Raw genomic sequence first — 13,931 nt, forward strand, 5'->3', positions numbered from 1 at the left:
TTATGCTATATGTTGGCAAATTGAACTCCAATAAAAATAAAAAAAGTATGAGGGATGAGCAATGACTTCTGCAGACAAGCAGGAACTCAGAAAAATGTATGTCCTACACACTCCTGTATTATTTGATTTTTAAAAATAAATATGTATGTGTTGTTTTGGAAAACATTTCTAATATTTTTTTTCTTAAGATTTATTTATTTATTTATGATAGAGAGAGAGAGAGGCAGAGACACAGGAGGAGGGAGAAGCAGGCTCCATGCCGGGAGCCCGATGCAGGACTCAATCCCAGGACTCCAAGATGGCACCCTGGGCCAAAGGCATGCACTAAACCGCTGAGCCACCCAGAGATCCCCTCTAATATTTTTTATATAAATTTATTTTTTATTGGTGTTCAATTTGCCAACATATAGAATAACACCCAGTGTTCATCCCATCAGTGCCCCCCTCAGTGCCTGTCACCCAGTCACCCCCACCCCCCCAGCCCACCTCCCCTTCCACCCCCCTAGTTCGTTTCCCAGAGTTACGAGTTTCTCATGTTCTGTCTCCCTTTCTGATATTTCCTACCCATTTTTCTCCTTTCCCCTTTATTCCCTTTCACTATTTTTTATATTCCCCAAATGAATGAGACCATATAATGTTTGTCCTTCTCCGATTGACTTATTTCACTCAGCATAATACCCTCCAGTTCCATCCACGTCGAAGCAAATGGTGGGTATTTGTCATTCCTAATGGCTGAGTAATATTCCATTGTATACATAGACCACATCTTCTTTATCCATTCATCTTTCGATGGACACCGAGGCTCCTTCCACAGTTTGGCTCTTGTGGACATTGCTGCTATAAACACCGGGGTACAGGTGTCCCAAAGTTTCATTGCATCTGTATCTTTGGGGTAAATCCTCAACAGTGCAATTGCTGGGTGTAGGGCAGATCTATTTTTAACTCTTTGAGGAACCTCCACACACTTTTCCAGAGTGGCTGCACTGCATACTTATCAGCAGGCAACAGAACATTTAAGTTCTTCTTATTGCTACCAAATTCCATCCATCCCACTGTATTGCAACTTTAATTTGCTTTTTTGAGTCCCTCTTTAAATTAGGAATCCTCTGACGGCAGGGTCATCTTCATTTCCACCCTCCAAATATAGCCCAGTACCTGGCATTTGATATTGTGGCCAAGAAGTGATGTATTTGTTAAACCCATTCCATTCTCCTCCTGGGCACACAGATGATCTATATTTTCTGTACTTCCATCATTAAATTGGAGCAGGTGACTTCATTCTGGACATGGAGTTTAACTGAAAGTCATTTATATCATTTCCAGGACTGGTACTTAAAATCTCCCTGTTCTCTTCTGTCTCTCCTTTGTAGCAAACTTGGTGGTTTGGGGTTGAAACTGGAGGAATCACAGATAGAAGCCTTAGTCCCTGAAAAGGTGCATGCACAGCCCTCCCCAATACACACACATACCCTCGTCCCACTGCTCTCACACATTGGACTGTGACATGAGCAAGAAATAAACCTTCATGTAATTAATCCCGAGATTTAGGGGTTGTTTATCATAGCAATTAGCAATATACAGACTAATGTAGATAGGAACTTAATAATTTCTTGGAAAATAAAGGGATTTCTTATAAGGCTCCTAGCAACAACTTAGTAGATAGGCTAAGTCTCCAGAAAAACAAAGTAAACACCATTCCCTTCCAACTCATATTCTCCCCGGAAACATTTTATTTCATTAGATTCTTCCTAATGGCAATTGTTACTTGATTTGAAGAGTTTAAATAGTATTGTTATTGATAACAAATATAGAATATGTCTAACAAATTGCTATCTTGGCACCGCAGCATGTTTCCTGTGAGATATACATGCTTAGACCAGCTCATTTATTCATGCTTCTTCTAAAATACGTGTATTACTTAGCCATTAGAAACAATGAATACCTAGCATTTGCTTTGGAGGATATTATGCTGAGTGAAGTAAGTCAATCAAAGAAGGACAATCATTATATGGTTTTATTCATATGGGGATTATAAAAAAATAGTGAAAAAAATAGTGAAAGGGATTATAGGGGAAAGGAGAGAAAATGATGGGAAAAATCAGAGAATGACAAAACATGAGAGATTCCTAACACTGGGAAACAAACAGGGGTAGTGGAAGGGGAGGCGGGCGGGGGGAAATGGGGTGACTGGGTGACAGGCACTGAGGGGGGCACTTGACGGGATGAGCACCGGGTGTTATACTCTATGTTGGCAAATTGAACTCCAATAAAAAAAATTCCAAAAAAAAAAAAAAGACAATCTATGGAATGGGAGAAAATAATTTGCAAATGACATATCTTATATAAAATCTATAAGGAACTTATCAAACTCAATGCCCAAAAAAACAAATAATCCAGTTAAAAAATGGGCAGAAGACATGAATAGATATTTTTCCAATGAAGACAATCAAATGGCTACCAGACACATGGAAAAATGCTCAATTAACTTCTCATCAGGGAAAAGGAAATCAAAGCTATGATGAGATATCACTTAATGCCTGGCAGATGGCTAAAATTAACAACACAAGGAACAAGTGTTGGCAAGGATGTGGAGAAAGGGGAGCCCTCCTGCACTGTTGGTGGGAATGCAAATTTGTGCGACCACTGTGGAAAACAGGATAGCAGTTCCACAAAAAGTTAAAAATAGAACTACCCTATGACCTATCAATCATTCTACTAGGTTTTTACCTAAGAATGTAAAAATACAAATTCAAAGAGGTAGATGTACCCCTATGTTTACAGCAGCATTGTCTACAATAGCCAAATGATGGAAACAGCCCAAGTGTCCATCAATCGATGAATGAATAAAGAAGGTATGGTGTAGGTGGCAGGCAAGATGACAGAAGAGTAGGGTCCCCAAGTCACCTGTCCCCATCAACTTACCTAGGTAACTTTCAAATCATCCTAAAAACCAATGAATTCGGTCTGAGATTTAAAGAGAGAACAGCTGGAATGCTATAGTGAAAAGAGTTTGCAATTTTATCAAGGTAGGAACACGGGGTGGGGGGGAGATAAAGAAATGAAAAAGCATCCAAGGGGGAGGGGCCCCAGCGAGGAGCCGGGCTAAGGCTGCGTGGCGAGTGCCCCCAGGACAGGAAAGCCCAGTCCCAGAGAAGCAGGAGCTTTACCAATCTTCCTGGAGCTGGCAGGGAGCTCGGGCAGGATCCCAGGAGGGGGAGGGATGCCCTCGGGCTCCCAGGGGCACTAACAGAAGACTTGCGCCCGGGGGAGGGGGGGCGCGGGGGATGGGAGAGCACGCCACGCACCTTGGCGGAGCTCCCTAAAGGGCTGCAGCACGGGCCCCACGGGGCCCGGGAGCAGCTCAGGTGGCAGCTCAGATGGCGGCTCCGTGCAGAGGGGGCTACACCGCCCAGGGCTGTGATTCCAGCGGTGCAGGCGCCGGGGGACACAGAACAGCAAGGACGCTCCTGCCGCCGGGCAGCCCGGAGCTGTGCAGATGGGCGGCCCCTGCCCCTGGAGCATCCAGGCCCCTGCGGACTGAGAGCTGCAGTAGTTACTGCGGGAGCTGACTCCAGAGCTGGAGAGCCGGCTGCCGCCACTGTTGTTGCTCCTCCTGGTGTCACCTTGTACCTGGGACTGAGCCAGGGGCCTCACAGGATAAACCGCTCCCACTGAGCCGTGCACCTGGCAGGGGGCTGGGCAGCTCCCCCAGGTGCACACACCTGAGAATCAGCACAGCAGGCCCCTCCCCCCAGAAGACCATCTAGAAGGACGGGAAAAGCAAGTTATTGACCAAGCAGCACTGGAAAGTTCCAGGGGAAGTCGAGGGATTTACAGTATATAGAATCAGAGGATACTCCCCCTTTTTTGTTTTCTGTTTGTTTCCCCCTCCCCCCTTTTTTTCCTTTTTTTTTTTTTTTTTTTTTTTCCTCTCTTTTTCTCCTTTTTCCAGTACAACTTGTTTTTGGCCACTCTGCACTGAGCAAAATGACTAGAAGGAAAAATTCACCACAAAAGAAAGAATCAGAAACAGTCCTCTCTCCCACAGAGTTACAAAATTTGGATTACAATTCAATGTCAGAAAGCCAATTCAGAAGCACAATTATAAAGCTACTGGTGGCTCTAGAAAAAAGCGTAAAGGATTCAAGAGACTTCATGACTGCAGAATTTAGATCTAATCAGGCCGAAATTAAAAATCAATTAAATGAGATGCAATTCAAACTGGACGTCCTGGGCAGCCCCAGTGGCGCAGCGGTTTGGCACTGCCTGCAGCCCGGGGTGTGATCCTGGAGACCCGGGATCGAGTCCCACATCGGGCTTCCTGCATGGAGTCTGCTTCTCCCTCTGCCTGTGTCTCTGGCTCTCTCTCACTCTCTCTGAATGAATAAATAAATAAATCTTAAAAAAAAAAAACTGGTGGTCCTAACGGCGAGGGTTAACGAGGTAGAAGAATGAGTGAGTGACATAGAAGACAAGTTGATGACAAAGAAGAAGAAAAAGAGAAAAATAATTAAAAGATCATGAGGATAGGTTAAGGGAAATAAATGACAGCCTCAGAAGGAAAAATCTACATTTAATTGGGGTTCCTGAGGGCGCCGAAAGGGACAGAAGTCCAGAAACTGTATTTGAACAAATCATAGATGAGAACTTCCCTAACTTGGGAAGGGAAACAGGCATTTAGATCCAGAAGATAGAGAGATTCCCCCCTAAAATCAATAAAAACCGCTCAATACCTCAACATTCAATAGTGAAACTTGCAAATTCCAAAGATAAAGAGAAGATCCTTAAAGCAGCAAGAGACAAGAAATCCATAACCTTTATGGGGAGAAGTACTAGAATAACAGCAGACCTCTCCACAGAGACCTGGCAGGCCAGAAAGGGCTGCCAAGATATATTCAGGGTCCTAAATGAGAAGAACATGCAGCCAAGAACTTTATCCAGCAAGGCTCTCATTCAGAATAGAAGGAGAGATAAAGAGCTTCCAAGGTAGGCAGAAACTGAAAGAATATGTGACCACCAAACCAGCTCTGCAAAAAAATATTAAGGGGGACCTGTAAAAGAAAGAGGAAGTCCAAGGAAACAATCCACAAAAACAGGAACTGAATAGGTATCATGATGACACTAAATTCATATCTTTCAATAGTAACTCTGAACGTGAATGGGCTTAATGACCCCATCAAGAGGTGCAAGGTTTCAGACTGGATTAAAAAAGCAAGACCCATCTATTTGCTGTTTACAAGAGACTCATTTTAGATATAAGGACACCTAGAGCCTTAAAATAAAAGGTTAGAGAACCATTTACCATCCAAATGGTCCTCAAAAGAAAGCAGGGGTAGCCATCCTTTTATCAGATAAATTAAAGTTTATCCCAAAGACTGTAGTAAGAGATGAAGAGGGACCTTATATCATACTTAAAGGATCTATCCAACAAGAGGACCTAACAATCATGAATATTTATGCCCCAAATGTGGGAGCCGCCAAGTATATCAATCAATTAATAACCAAAGTTAAGACATACTTAGATAATAATATACTTATACTTGGTGTTTTGAATATAGTGCTTTCTACAATCGACAGGTCTTCTAAGCACAACATCTCCAAAGAAACAAGAGCTTTAAATGATATACTGGACCAGATGGATTTAACAGATATTTACAGAACTTTACATCCAAACGCAACTGAATACACATTCTTCTCAAGTACACATGGAACTTTCTCCAGAAAGTTTCTCCAGAATATACACCCACATACCAGGTCACAAATCAGGTCTTAACCTATACCAAAAGATTGGTTTTGTCCCCTGCATATTTTCAGACCATAATGCTTTGAAACTAGAACTAAATCACAAGAAGTAGTTTGGAAGGATTTAAAACACATGGAGGTTAAGGACCATCCTGCTAAAAGATGAAAGGGTCAACCAGAAAATTAGGGAAGAATTAAAAAGATTCATGGAAACTAATGAGAATGAAGATACACCGTTCAAAATCTTTGGGATACGGCAAAAGCAGTCCTGAGGGGGAAGTACATCGCAGTACAAAGCATCCATCCAAAAACAGGAAAGAAAAATATGAAAGCTAACCTTGCACCTAAAGGAGATGGAGAAAAAACAGCAAATAGATCCTACACCCAGCAGAAGAAGAGAATTAATAAAGATTCGAGCAGAACTCAATGAAATAGAGACCAGAAGAACTGTGGAACAGATTAACAAAACCGGGAGTTGGTTCTTTGAAAGAATTAATAAGATAGATAAACCATTAGCCAGCCTTATTAAAAAGAAGAGAGAAAAGACTCAAATTAATAAAATCATGAATGAGAAAGGAAAGATCACCACCAATACCAAGGAAATACAAATGATTTTAAAAACTTATTATGAGAAGCTATATACCAATAAATTAGGCAATCTAGAAGAAATGGACACATTTCCGGAAAACCACAAACTACCAAAACTGGAACAAGAAGAAACAGAAAGCCTGAACCAGGGAGGAAATTGAAGCAGTCATCAAAAACCTCCCAAGACACAAAAGTCCAGGGCCAGATGGCTTCCCAGGGGAATTCTATCAAACGTTTAAAGAAGAAACCATACCTATTCTACTAAAGCTGTTCAGAAAGATAGAAAGAGATGGAATACTTCCAAACTCGTTCTATGAGGCCAGCATCACCTTAATTCCAAAACCAGACAAAGATCCAACCTAAAAGGAGAATTATAGACCAATATCCCTGATGAACACAGATGCAAAAATTCTCAACAAGATACTAGCCAATAGGATCCAACAATACATTAAGAAGATTATTCACCATGACTAAGTGGAATTTATCCCCGGGATGCAAGGCTGGTTCAACACTCATAATGTTGATCTATCAATGTGATAGATCATATCAACCAGAGAAAACACAAGAACCATAGGATCCTCTCAATAGATGTAGAGAAAGCATTTGACAAAATACAGCATCCATTCCTGATCAAAACTCTTCAGAGTATAGGGATAGAGCATTTTAAAAGCCATCTATGAAAAGCCCACAGCAAATATCATTCTCAGTGGGGAAACCCTGGGAGCCTTTCCCCTAAGATCAGCAACACAACAGGGATGTCCACTCTCACCATTGCTATTCAAATAGTACTAGAAGTCCTAGCCTCAGCAATCAGGCAACAAAAAGAAATAAAGGCATTCAAATTTGCAAAGAAGAAGTAAAACTCTCCCTCTTTGCAGATGACGTGATACTGTACATAGAAAACCCAAAAGACTCCACCCCAAGATCGCTAGAACTCATACAGCAATTCGGCAGTGTGGCAGGATACAAAATCAATGCCCAGAAATCAGTGGCATGTCGATACACTAACAATGAGACTGAAGAAAGAGAAATTAAGGAGTGAAATCCATTTACAATTGTACCCAAAAGCATAAGATACTTAGGAATAAACCTAACCAAAGAAGTAAAGAATCTATACCCTAAACACTACAGAACATTTCTGAAAGAAATTGGGGAAGACACAAAGAGATGGAAAAATATTTCATGCTCATGGATTGGAAGAATTAATATTGTGAAAATGTCAATGCTACCCAGGGCAATTTACACATTTAACGCAATCCCTATCAAAATACTATGGACTTTCTTCAGAGAGTTGGAACAAATCAACTTAAGATTTGTGTGGAATCAGAAAAGACCCCAAATAGCCAGGGGAATATTAAAAAAGAAAACCATAGCTGGGGGCATCACAATGCCAGATTTCAGGTTGTGCTACAAAGCTGTGGTCATCAAGACAATGTGGTACTGGCACAAAAACAGACACATAGATCACTGGAACAGAATAGAGAATCTGGACCCTCAACTTTATGGTCAACTAATGTTCGACAAAGCAGGAAAAACTACCCACTGGAAAAAAGACAGGCTCTTCAATAAATGGTGCTGGGAAAATTGGACAGCCACATGCAGAAGAATGAAACTAGACCATTCTCTTACACCATACACAAAGATAAACTCAAAATGGATGAAAGATCTAAATGTGAGACAAGAATCCATCAGAATCCTAGAGGAGAACACAGGCAACACCCTTTTTGAACTTGGCCACAGCAACTTCTGGCAAGATACATCCATGAAGGCAAGAGAAACAAAAGCAAAAATGAATTATTGGGACTTCATCAAGATAAGAAGCTTCTGCACAGCAAAAGAAACAGTCAACAAAACTAAAATACAACCTACAGAATGGGAGAAGATATTTGCAAATGACCTATCAGATAAAGCGCTAGTATCCATGATCTATAAAGAACTTATTAAGCTCAATAGCAAAGAAACAAACAATCCAATCATGAAATGGGCAAAACACATGAACAGAAATCTCACAGAGGAAGACATAGACATGGCCAACAAGCACATGAGAAAATGCTCTGCATCACTGGCCATCAGGGAAATACAAATCAAAACCACAATGAGATACCACCTCACACCAGTGAGAATGGTGAAAATTAACAAGACAGGAAACAACAAATGTTGGAGAGGATGTGGAGAAAGGGGAACCCTCTTGCACTGTTGGTGGGAATGTGAACTGGTGCAGCCACTCTGGAAAACTGTGTGGAGGTTCCTCAAAGAGTTAAAAATAGAACTGCCCTACGACCCAGAAATTGCACTGCTGGGGATTTACCCCAAGGACACAGATGCAGTGAAACACTGGAACACCTGCACCCCAATGTTTCTAGCAGCAGTGTCCACAATAGCCAAACTGAGAAGGAGCCTCAATGTCCATCGAAAGATGAATGGATAAAGATGTGGTCTATATATACAATGGAATATTACTCAGCCATTAGAAACGACAAATACCCACCATTTGCTTCGAGGTGGAGGGACCTGGAGGGTATTATGCTGGGTGAAATAAGTCAATTGGAAAAGGACAAACATTATATGGTCTCATTCATTTGTGGAATATAAAAATTAGTGAAAGGGAATAAAGGGAAAGGAGAGAAAATGAGTGAAAATATCAGTGAGGGTGACAAAACATGAGAGACACCTAACTCTGGGAAATGAACAAGGGGTAGTGGAAGGGGAAGTGGGTGGGGGGTTGGGGTGACTGGGTGACAGGCACTGAGGGGGGCACTTGGTGGGATGAGCACTGGGTGTTATTCTATATGTTGGCAAATTGAACTCCAATAAAAAAAATTTTTAAACAAGGTATGGTGTATATACATAATGGAATATTTATTCAGCCACAAAAAAGGGAATGAAATCTTGTCATCTGCAGCAACATGGACGGAGTTAGAGGGTATAATGCTAAGCAAAATAAGTCAGTCAAAGACAAATAGCATATAATTTGACTCATATGTGGAATTTAAGAAACAAACAAATGAACAAAAAAGGGAAGAAAAGAGAAGCCAAGAAACAGATTCTTAACTGTAGAGAACAAACAAATGGTCACCAGAGGGGAGGAGGGTAGGGGATGGGTGAAACAGGTGATGAGCACCGGGTCATGTATGGAAGTGATGAATTACTAAATCTACATTTGAAACTAATGTTGCATTGTGTGTTAACTAACTGGAATTTAAATAAAAACTTAAAAAATAAAATAAAATAACACGTGTTTATAAATCACCTACTACATGCTAGGCTCTCTGTGAATGGGCAAAGATAAATAACAGATGCTCCCTGCCCTGATGAATCCAGTCAAGGAAAAAAGATGTAAACAGCCTTCTAACCACAATGGCAAGCAAAATGGGCCAAGGGCCCCCAAGAAGAAGATGGTAAAGGCTACTGGACTGAGTCTGCAGAGGCAGATCTGTTCTGCACCCCAATCATCCTGCAAATATGAGCAAGTCCCTGGCCCTTCCTGAGCCCCAATTCCTCCTCAGTAAATGGCCAGTTCAGACTACTTTAAGGATAGCAATACATAGCCTGTGTGGTGCACCATAACAGCAACCATATGTGAGTCACAGCACTCCTTCTGAAGTGTGTGGACATGGCCCCAGAATGGTCTCCAACACACAACTCTGGTCTACCTCTAATTGGTGAAGCCTCCTAGCCATCCCTGAACAAGTCATTTTCTAGGTAGCCACCAAGCTTCTCTGTAACAAAAGTCAGAAACCAAGAGAAGGTCCCAGAGCGATCCACCTGAGCTCAGTAAGGGCTCAGGCTAAAGGCTTTGCAGAAAAGCCACACTAGGCAGGACACTTTCAGGGATAGCTTAGTGGAGGGTCCCATGTTTCTCCATGAGATAGCAGTTCCCAAGTCCCACAGACTTGGGAACCAGACTGCCTAGGTTTGAACCCTGATTCTACTTATCAACTGTCAAAGTTATTTATGCTCTCTGTGCCTGATTTAAAGATAAAATATTTGGGACAGTGGCTAGTGTGCATAGCCATTATGTAATGAGCATCATGGCACTTCACCCCTGGGTATGGTGAGAGGCTGGTGATAAGCAGAACCTCCAGCTCCCAGGCTTAAATATTTAAGTGAGGAATTCCTAGCTTAGATTAGTAAGACTGGGCATGGGGAGCTCCAGTTCTCATCCTGTAATGATGAGAAACCAAATCCCCTCTTATCTCCAGACAAACAGATCCTGAACCTCCCCCACATGGCCTTGTTCCAGAGCTAGAACTGGAATTGGGCATAGGCCACATCTCAGCCTTGAGATCTTGCGCTAAGTGCACAACTGCACCCACAGGCCCTGTTCTATGGTCTACACCAAAGGAAGGGCTTATGTCAAAGGAGTTAAATTTATTCCCACTGGGGATAGAAGCCAATTTCCTCTGAAATCTTGGCTCTCCAGGCTTCCCTCGCTCCACCCTCAACAAACATGCAGGATATGAAATTGCTGAGGCATTACTATTCCTTACTTCCCTTTGTAATCTTAGTTTCCTTATTTTAAGAAAATATTTTGCCTTGATGATCATTTCTCAATACCTCCTCAGCCCAGGAGCCTCAGAAGCCCCTACGAGGCCAGCTCTCCATCTACAGCAGCTCCCCACCAGGAGGATAAAGCTCTCCCTCATCAGGAGGATGAAAGTCTCTGTGGCTACTATCTCCCTCTTCCTCCTCATCATCATCACCTGCACCCTGGAGTCCAAAACTGAATTATCCTCACGTGAGTGCAACACCTTATTTTCCTTCCAACCTAGCCCCTGTGGAGAAAGAAGCAGGAGTAAGCCTGCTGGGGATACAAGAAGGAGGGGCTCTAGAAGGAGATCTGGGGTCTTCTGAAACTGGTTTTGTCCTCTCCCTCTTAGACAGTCCCCCTTACCTCCAAGACCATGGAGTGAGGACCTGACTCTCCACTCCCTCAGTTCATCTCTCTCTGCTATTAAGAGCAGCCCACCCTACTTGGGGGATATTATCCCCAGGGAGAGAGAGGAGCAATTTGGGGGGACCCTCAAAGCCATTTGTCTGCTTGCCTCCCGAAATTAGGGCCATCTGCTTCCAGAGTCAACCCCACCCCATAAGTACAGCCTTGCTTAGGTGTGGGCTGAGGGGAACCACAACAATGGGTATCCCACCTCAGCTACCTTATTTCTTAGGATGAGCTGCCTTTACACACAACCAAAACTATGCCTCACCCTTCAATTTTACCTCATCTCCTTTCCAGAAATGGGGTGGAGGGGGGGGAGGAGACAGAGAAGGTTATTGAAATAAAGCTGGTCTAACCTTAATGGGAATCTTTGACTTACCTGAGAGGGTGTTTGGAGCTCAGAGGAATAGGGTAGGGGTGGTCTCAGTGGATCACTTACTCCATTCTTTGGAGAGTGGGGATGCTACTTGGAATGGTACTAGGTAAAAGACCAGGCCTTTCCCTTCCCACCCAAGCATGGCAACCATGGAGGCCACTGCCAGGACACTCCTGGTTCTGTCCAGGTTGGCCATAAACCTTGCACACCTCCATCACTCCACTCCAGGACCGTGGTGCCTGCTTGTTTCTCCAGAGCCCTCAGTTGGAAACACCCTTCCTAATATCTCCATAAGTCAAGCTTGACTGAATGTGTGATTTCCACTGTTATTACCCTCTTGCACCTCCTATAAGAACCATGAAATTTCAGAATCAGAAAATAACTGGAAAGTTCAGTGATGTTTGATATTTTTTAGACCATGGAATCCTTCTTCAAGCGAAATCTCACTCAGAAACCTAATGTCTAAAACAGCTAGACAGACCAAAGGGGATATATCCCTAAAACTCTACTCCCAAATGCATCAGTACCTCTGAAATAGACCCCAATCCCCCACCGTTACTACCAAGGTTCCTAGGAAACTCAGCATAAAAACGACCAATCCAGCCCAACAGCCTCATTGACAGATGAGGACACTAACAGGGGAATAAAATTTCCATGGGCACAAAACTAGCAAAGGCGAGGGGAGGTTGGGATCTGGTGTCCAGACTCCTGGTCCTTGAGCCTTGGTGTCCGCTTCCTTCCTTCTTTGCAGGACAGGGGTTCAATGGGGACACAGGCAGAACAGGCAGGTTGGGAGTGGCTGGGTCTGCCACTCCCAACTGGCATATGTCCCTGTCCGCCCCCCCCTGGGATTTCTTCCAAATATTCCTCCTCAGTGGAACATCTGTGCAAGCCTGTCCCACAGGGGTGGTGTCTATTCATTGAGAAGGTTTGGGTTTCACTAATCTTTAATCCAGAGTTGAAGATCATCAGCAAGTCTTTCTGGGAGAAGTTGAAGAACAGTTGCTGATGCAGGAGGAGGGAAAGAGGTGCCAAATAACTGAGTCTCTGCACAATACTATCTCAGGATTGAGGCCACCTCTTCTTCCATCCTACTTCCACCTCCTGCAGTGCAGAAACAGCCAGCAGGTATGACCTTTAACAAAGAGTCCAGTCTCAGCTTCCTCCCTTTCTCTTTAGGAGGACCTTACCATCCAGCTGAGTGCTGCTTCAGGTACATTACCCGAGCAATCCCACGTCACCGGATCACAGATTATTTTGAGACCAGCAGCCAGTGCTCCAGGGCTGGAATTATGTAGGTGGCACCCACATACCATACTGGGGGACAAGGAGCCCGCAAGGCCTGGGGGGGTGGTAGGGAGGACCCAGAATGGGGACTCCACAGAGCACCTCTCGTTGCAACAGGTGGCAGAGGGGACATCCTGGGGGCGTTCTGGCCTGGCTGAGCCTGCCGGGAGCCAGGAGGAAGCTGACCCCATGAATGGAGAATTATCAGTGGAGGGGAAGAGAAATAAGGAGGGCACTTCCAGGGGTGGGGGTGGGGGCATAGAGACTAGGTGGGTTCAGGGGATCTGGGGAGCTGGAGAGCATTTGTAAGAGAGGAGACTGGTCTTGAGCTGCCTCTAGCAAAGGAAGGAGAAATAGCCTGGGTGGATGAGGAACTGGCTTGGGAGGGCTGACGGGTCTCTCTTCCTGGCTGCTGGATGTCTCAGTTGGTAACCCTTCTCCCTTTTGTCCCACAGCTTCATCACCAAAAATGGCCATTCCATATGTGCCAACCCCAGTGATGACTGGGTCCAGGACTACATCAAGGACTTGAGGAGAAATGAGTGACCCAGATGTAGTGGAGGAGGGAGCAGCCAGCCATCTTAAAGGGAAGAGGCCACAGCTCCCCTCTTAGCTGCAGCCCTCAGCCCCAGTCACCTCTTGGGAGCTGCCTTGCCTTGAATTAAAGACCTTGAATTTCATGCCCTCCCTGCCTATGCTCATTTCTACAGAATCTACTCATTGGAGCCCAGCCGGGGTGGTACCCTTGGCATCAGCCTTCGCTCCACAGAAGTGTGGTCAGCTGCAGGTGCAAAGAACAGATCAGGCCTGTGATGGGAGTGGTGGGAACCTGTGGCCACATTTACACTATCATCATCGTGATAACAGATACCATTGTCAGCGCTTTCTACTTTCCAAGCAGTCTGCTAAGTAGTCTGCTAAGCAGCCTATGTGCATTATCTTATATGAGCTACACAAGTGTAACACTAAGAGTTATCACCTGATTTTGCAGGTTAATTT

General features: G+C 43.9%; 1 protein-coding gene and 1 long non-coding RNA gene across 3 annotated transcripts in view; one reads left to right on the forward strand and one right to left on the reverse strand.

Annotated features, from left to right (window-relative positions):
* Nucleotides 1-874: 874 nt before the first annotated feature.
* The window catches only part of LOC111097421, a 71,430-nt gene continuing 58,373 nt past the window's right edge, over nt 875-13,931 (reverse strand). For both annotated transcript variants that reach the window (XR_005364651.1, XR_005364652.1), the window contains one exon: nt 875-1,395. This is a non-coding gene — a long non-coding RNA (uncharacterized LOC111097421). The remainder of the gene's footprint in view (nt 1,396-13,931) is intronic.
* Nucleotides 10,849-13,612, forward strand: CCL14 (C-C motif chemokine ligand 14). Its single transcript, XM_038548086.1, has 3 exons — nt 10,849-11,068; nt 12,825-12,939; nt 13,388-13,612. The coding sequence occupies exons 1-3, from the start codon at nt 10,870-10,872 to the stop codon at nt 13,476-13,478; spliced, it is 405 nt and encodes a 134-aa protein (XP_038404014.1). The 5' UTR covers nt 10,849-10,869; the 3' UTR covers nt 13,479-13,612.

The sequence above is a fragment of the Canis lupus genome, chromosome 9 (genome assembly GCF_011100685.1).
Source record: "Canis lupus familiaris isolate Mischka breed German Shepherd chromosome 9, alternate assembly UU_Cfam_GSD_1.0, whole genome shotgun sequence".
Lineage (NCBI taxonomy): Eukaryota > Metazoa > Chordata > Mammalia > Carnivora > Canidae > Canis > Canis lupus.

What these genes read in the sequence shown, in the direction of transcription:
- CCL14 (XM_038548086.1), top strand. Translation starts at nt 10,870, where the DNA reads ATGATCATTTCTCAATACCTCCTCAGCCCAGGAGCCTCAGAAGCCCCT. An exon ending in CAAAACTGAATTATCCTCAC is followed by an intron (nt 11,069 to 12,824) that starts GTGAGTGCAACA and finishes CTTTCTCTTTAG; the next exon opens with GAGGACCTTACCATCCAGCT. An exon ending in TGCTCCAGGGCTGGAATTAT is followed by an intron (nt 12,940 to 13,387) that starts GTAGGTGGCACC and finishes TTTGTCCCACAG; the next exon opens with CTTCATCACCAAAAATGGCC.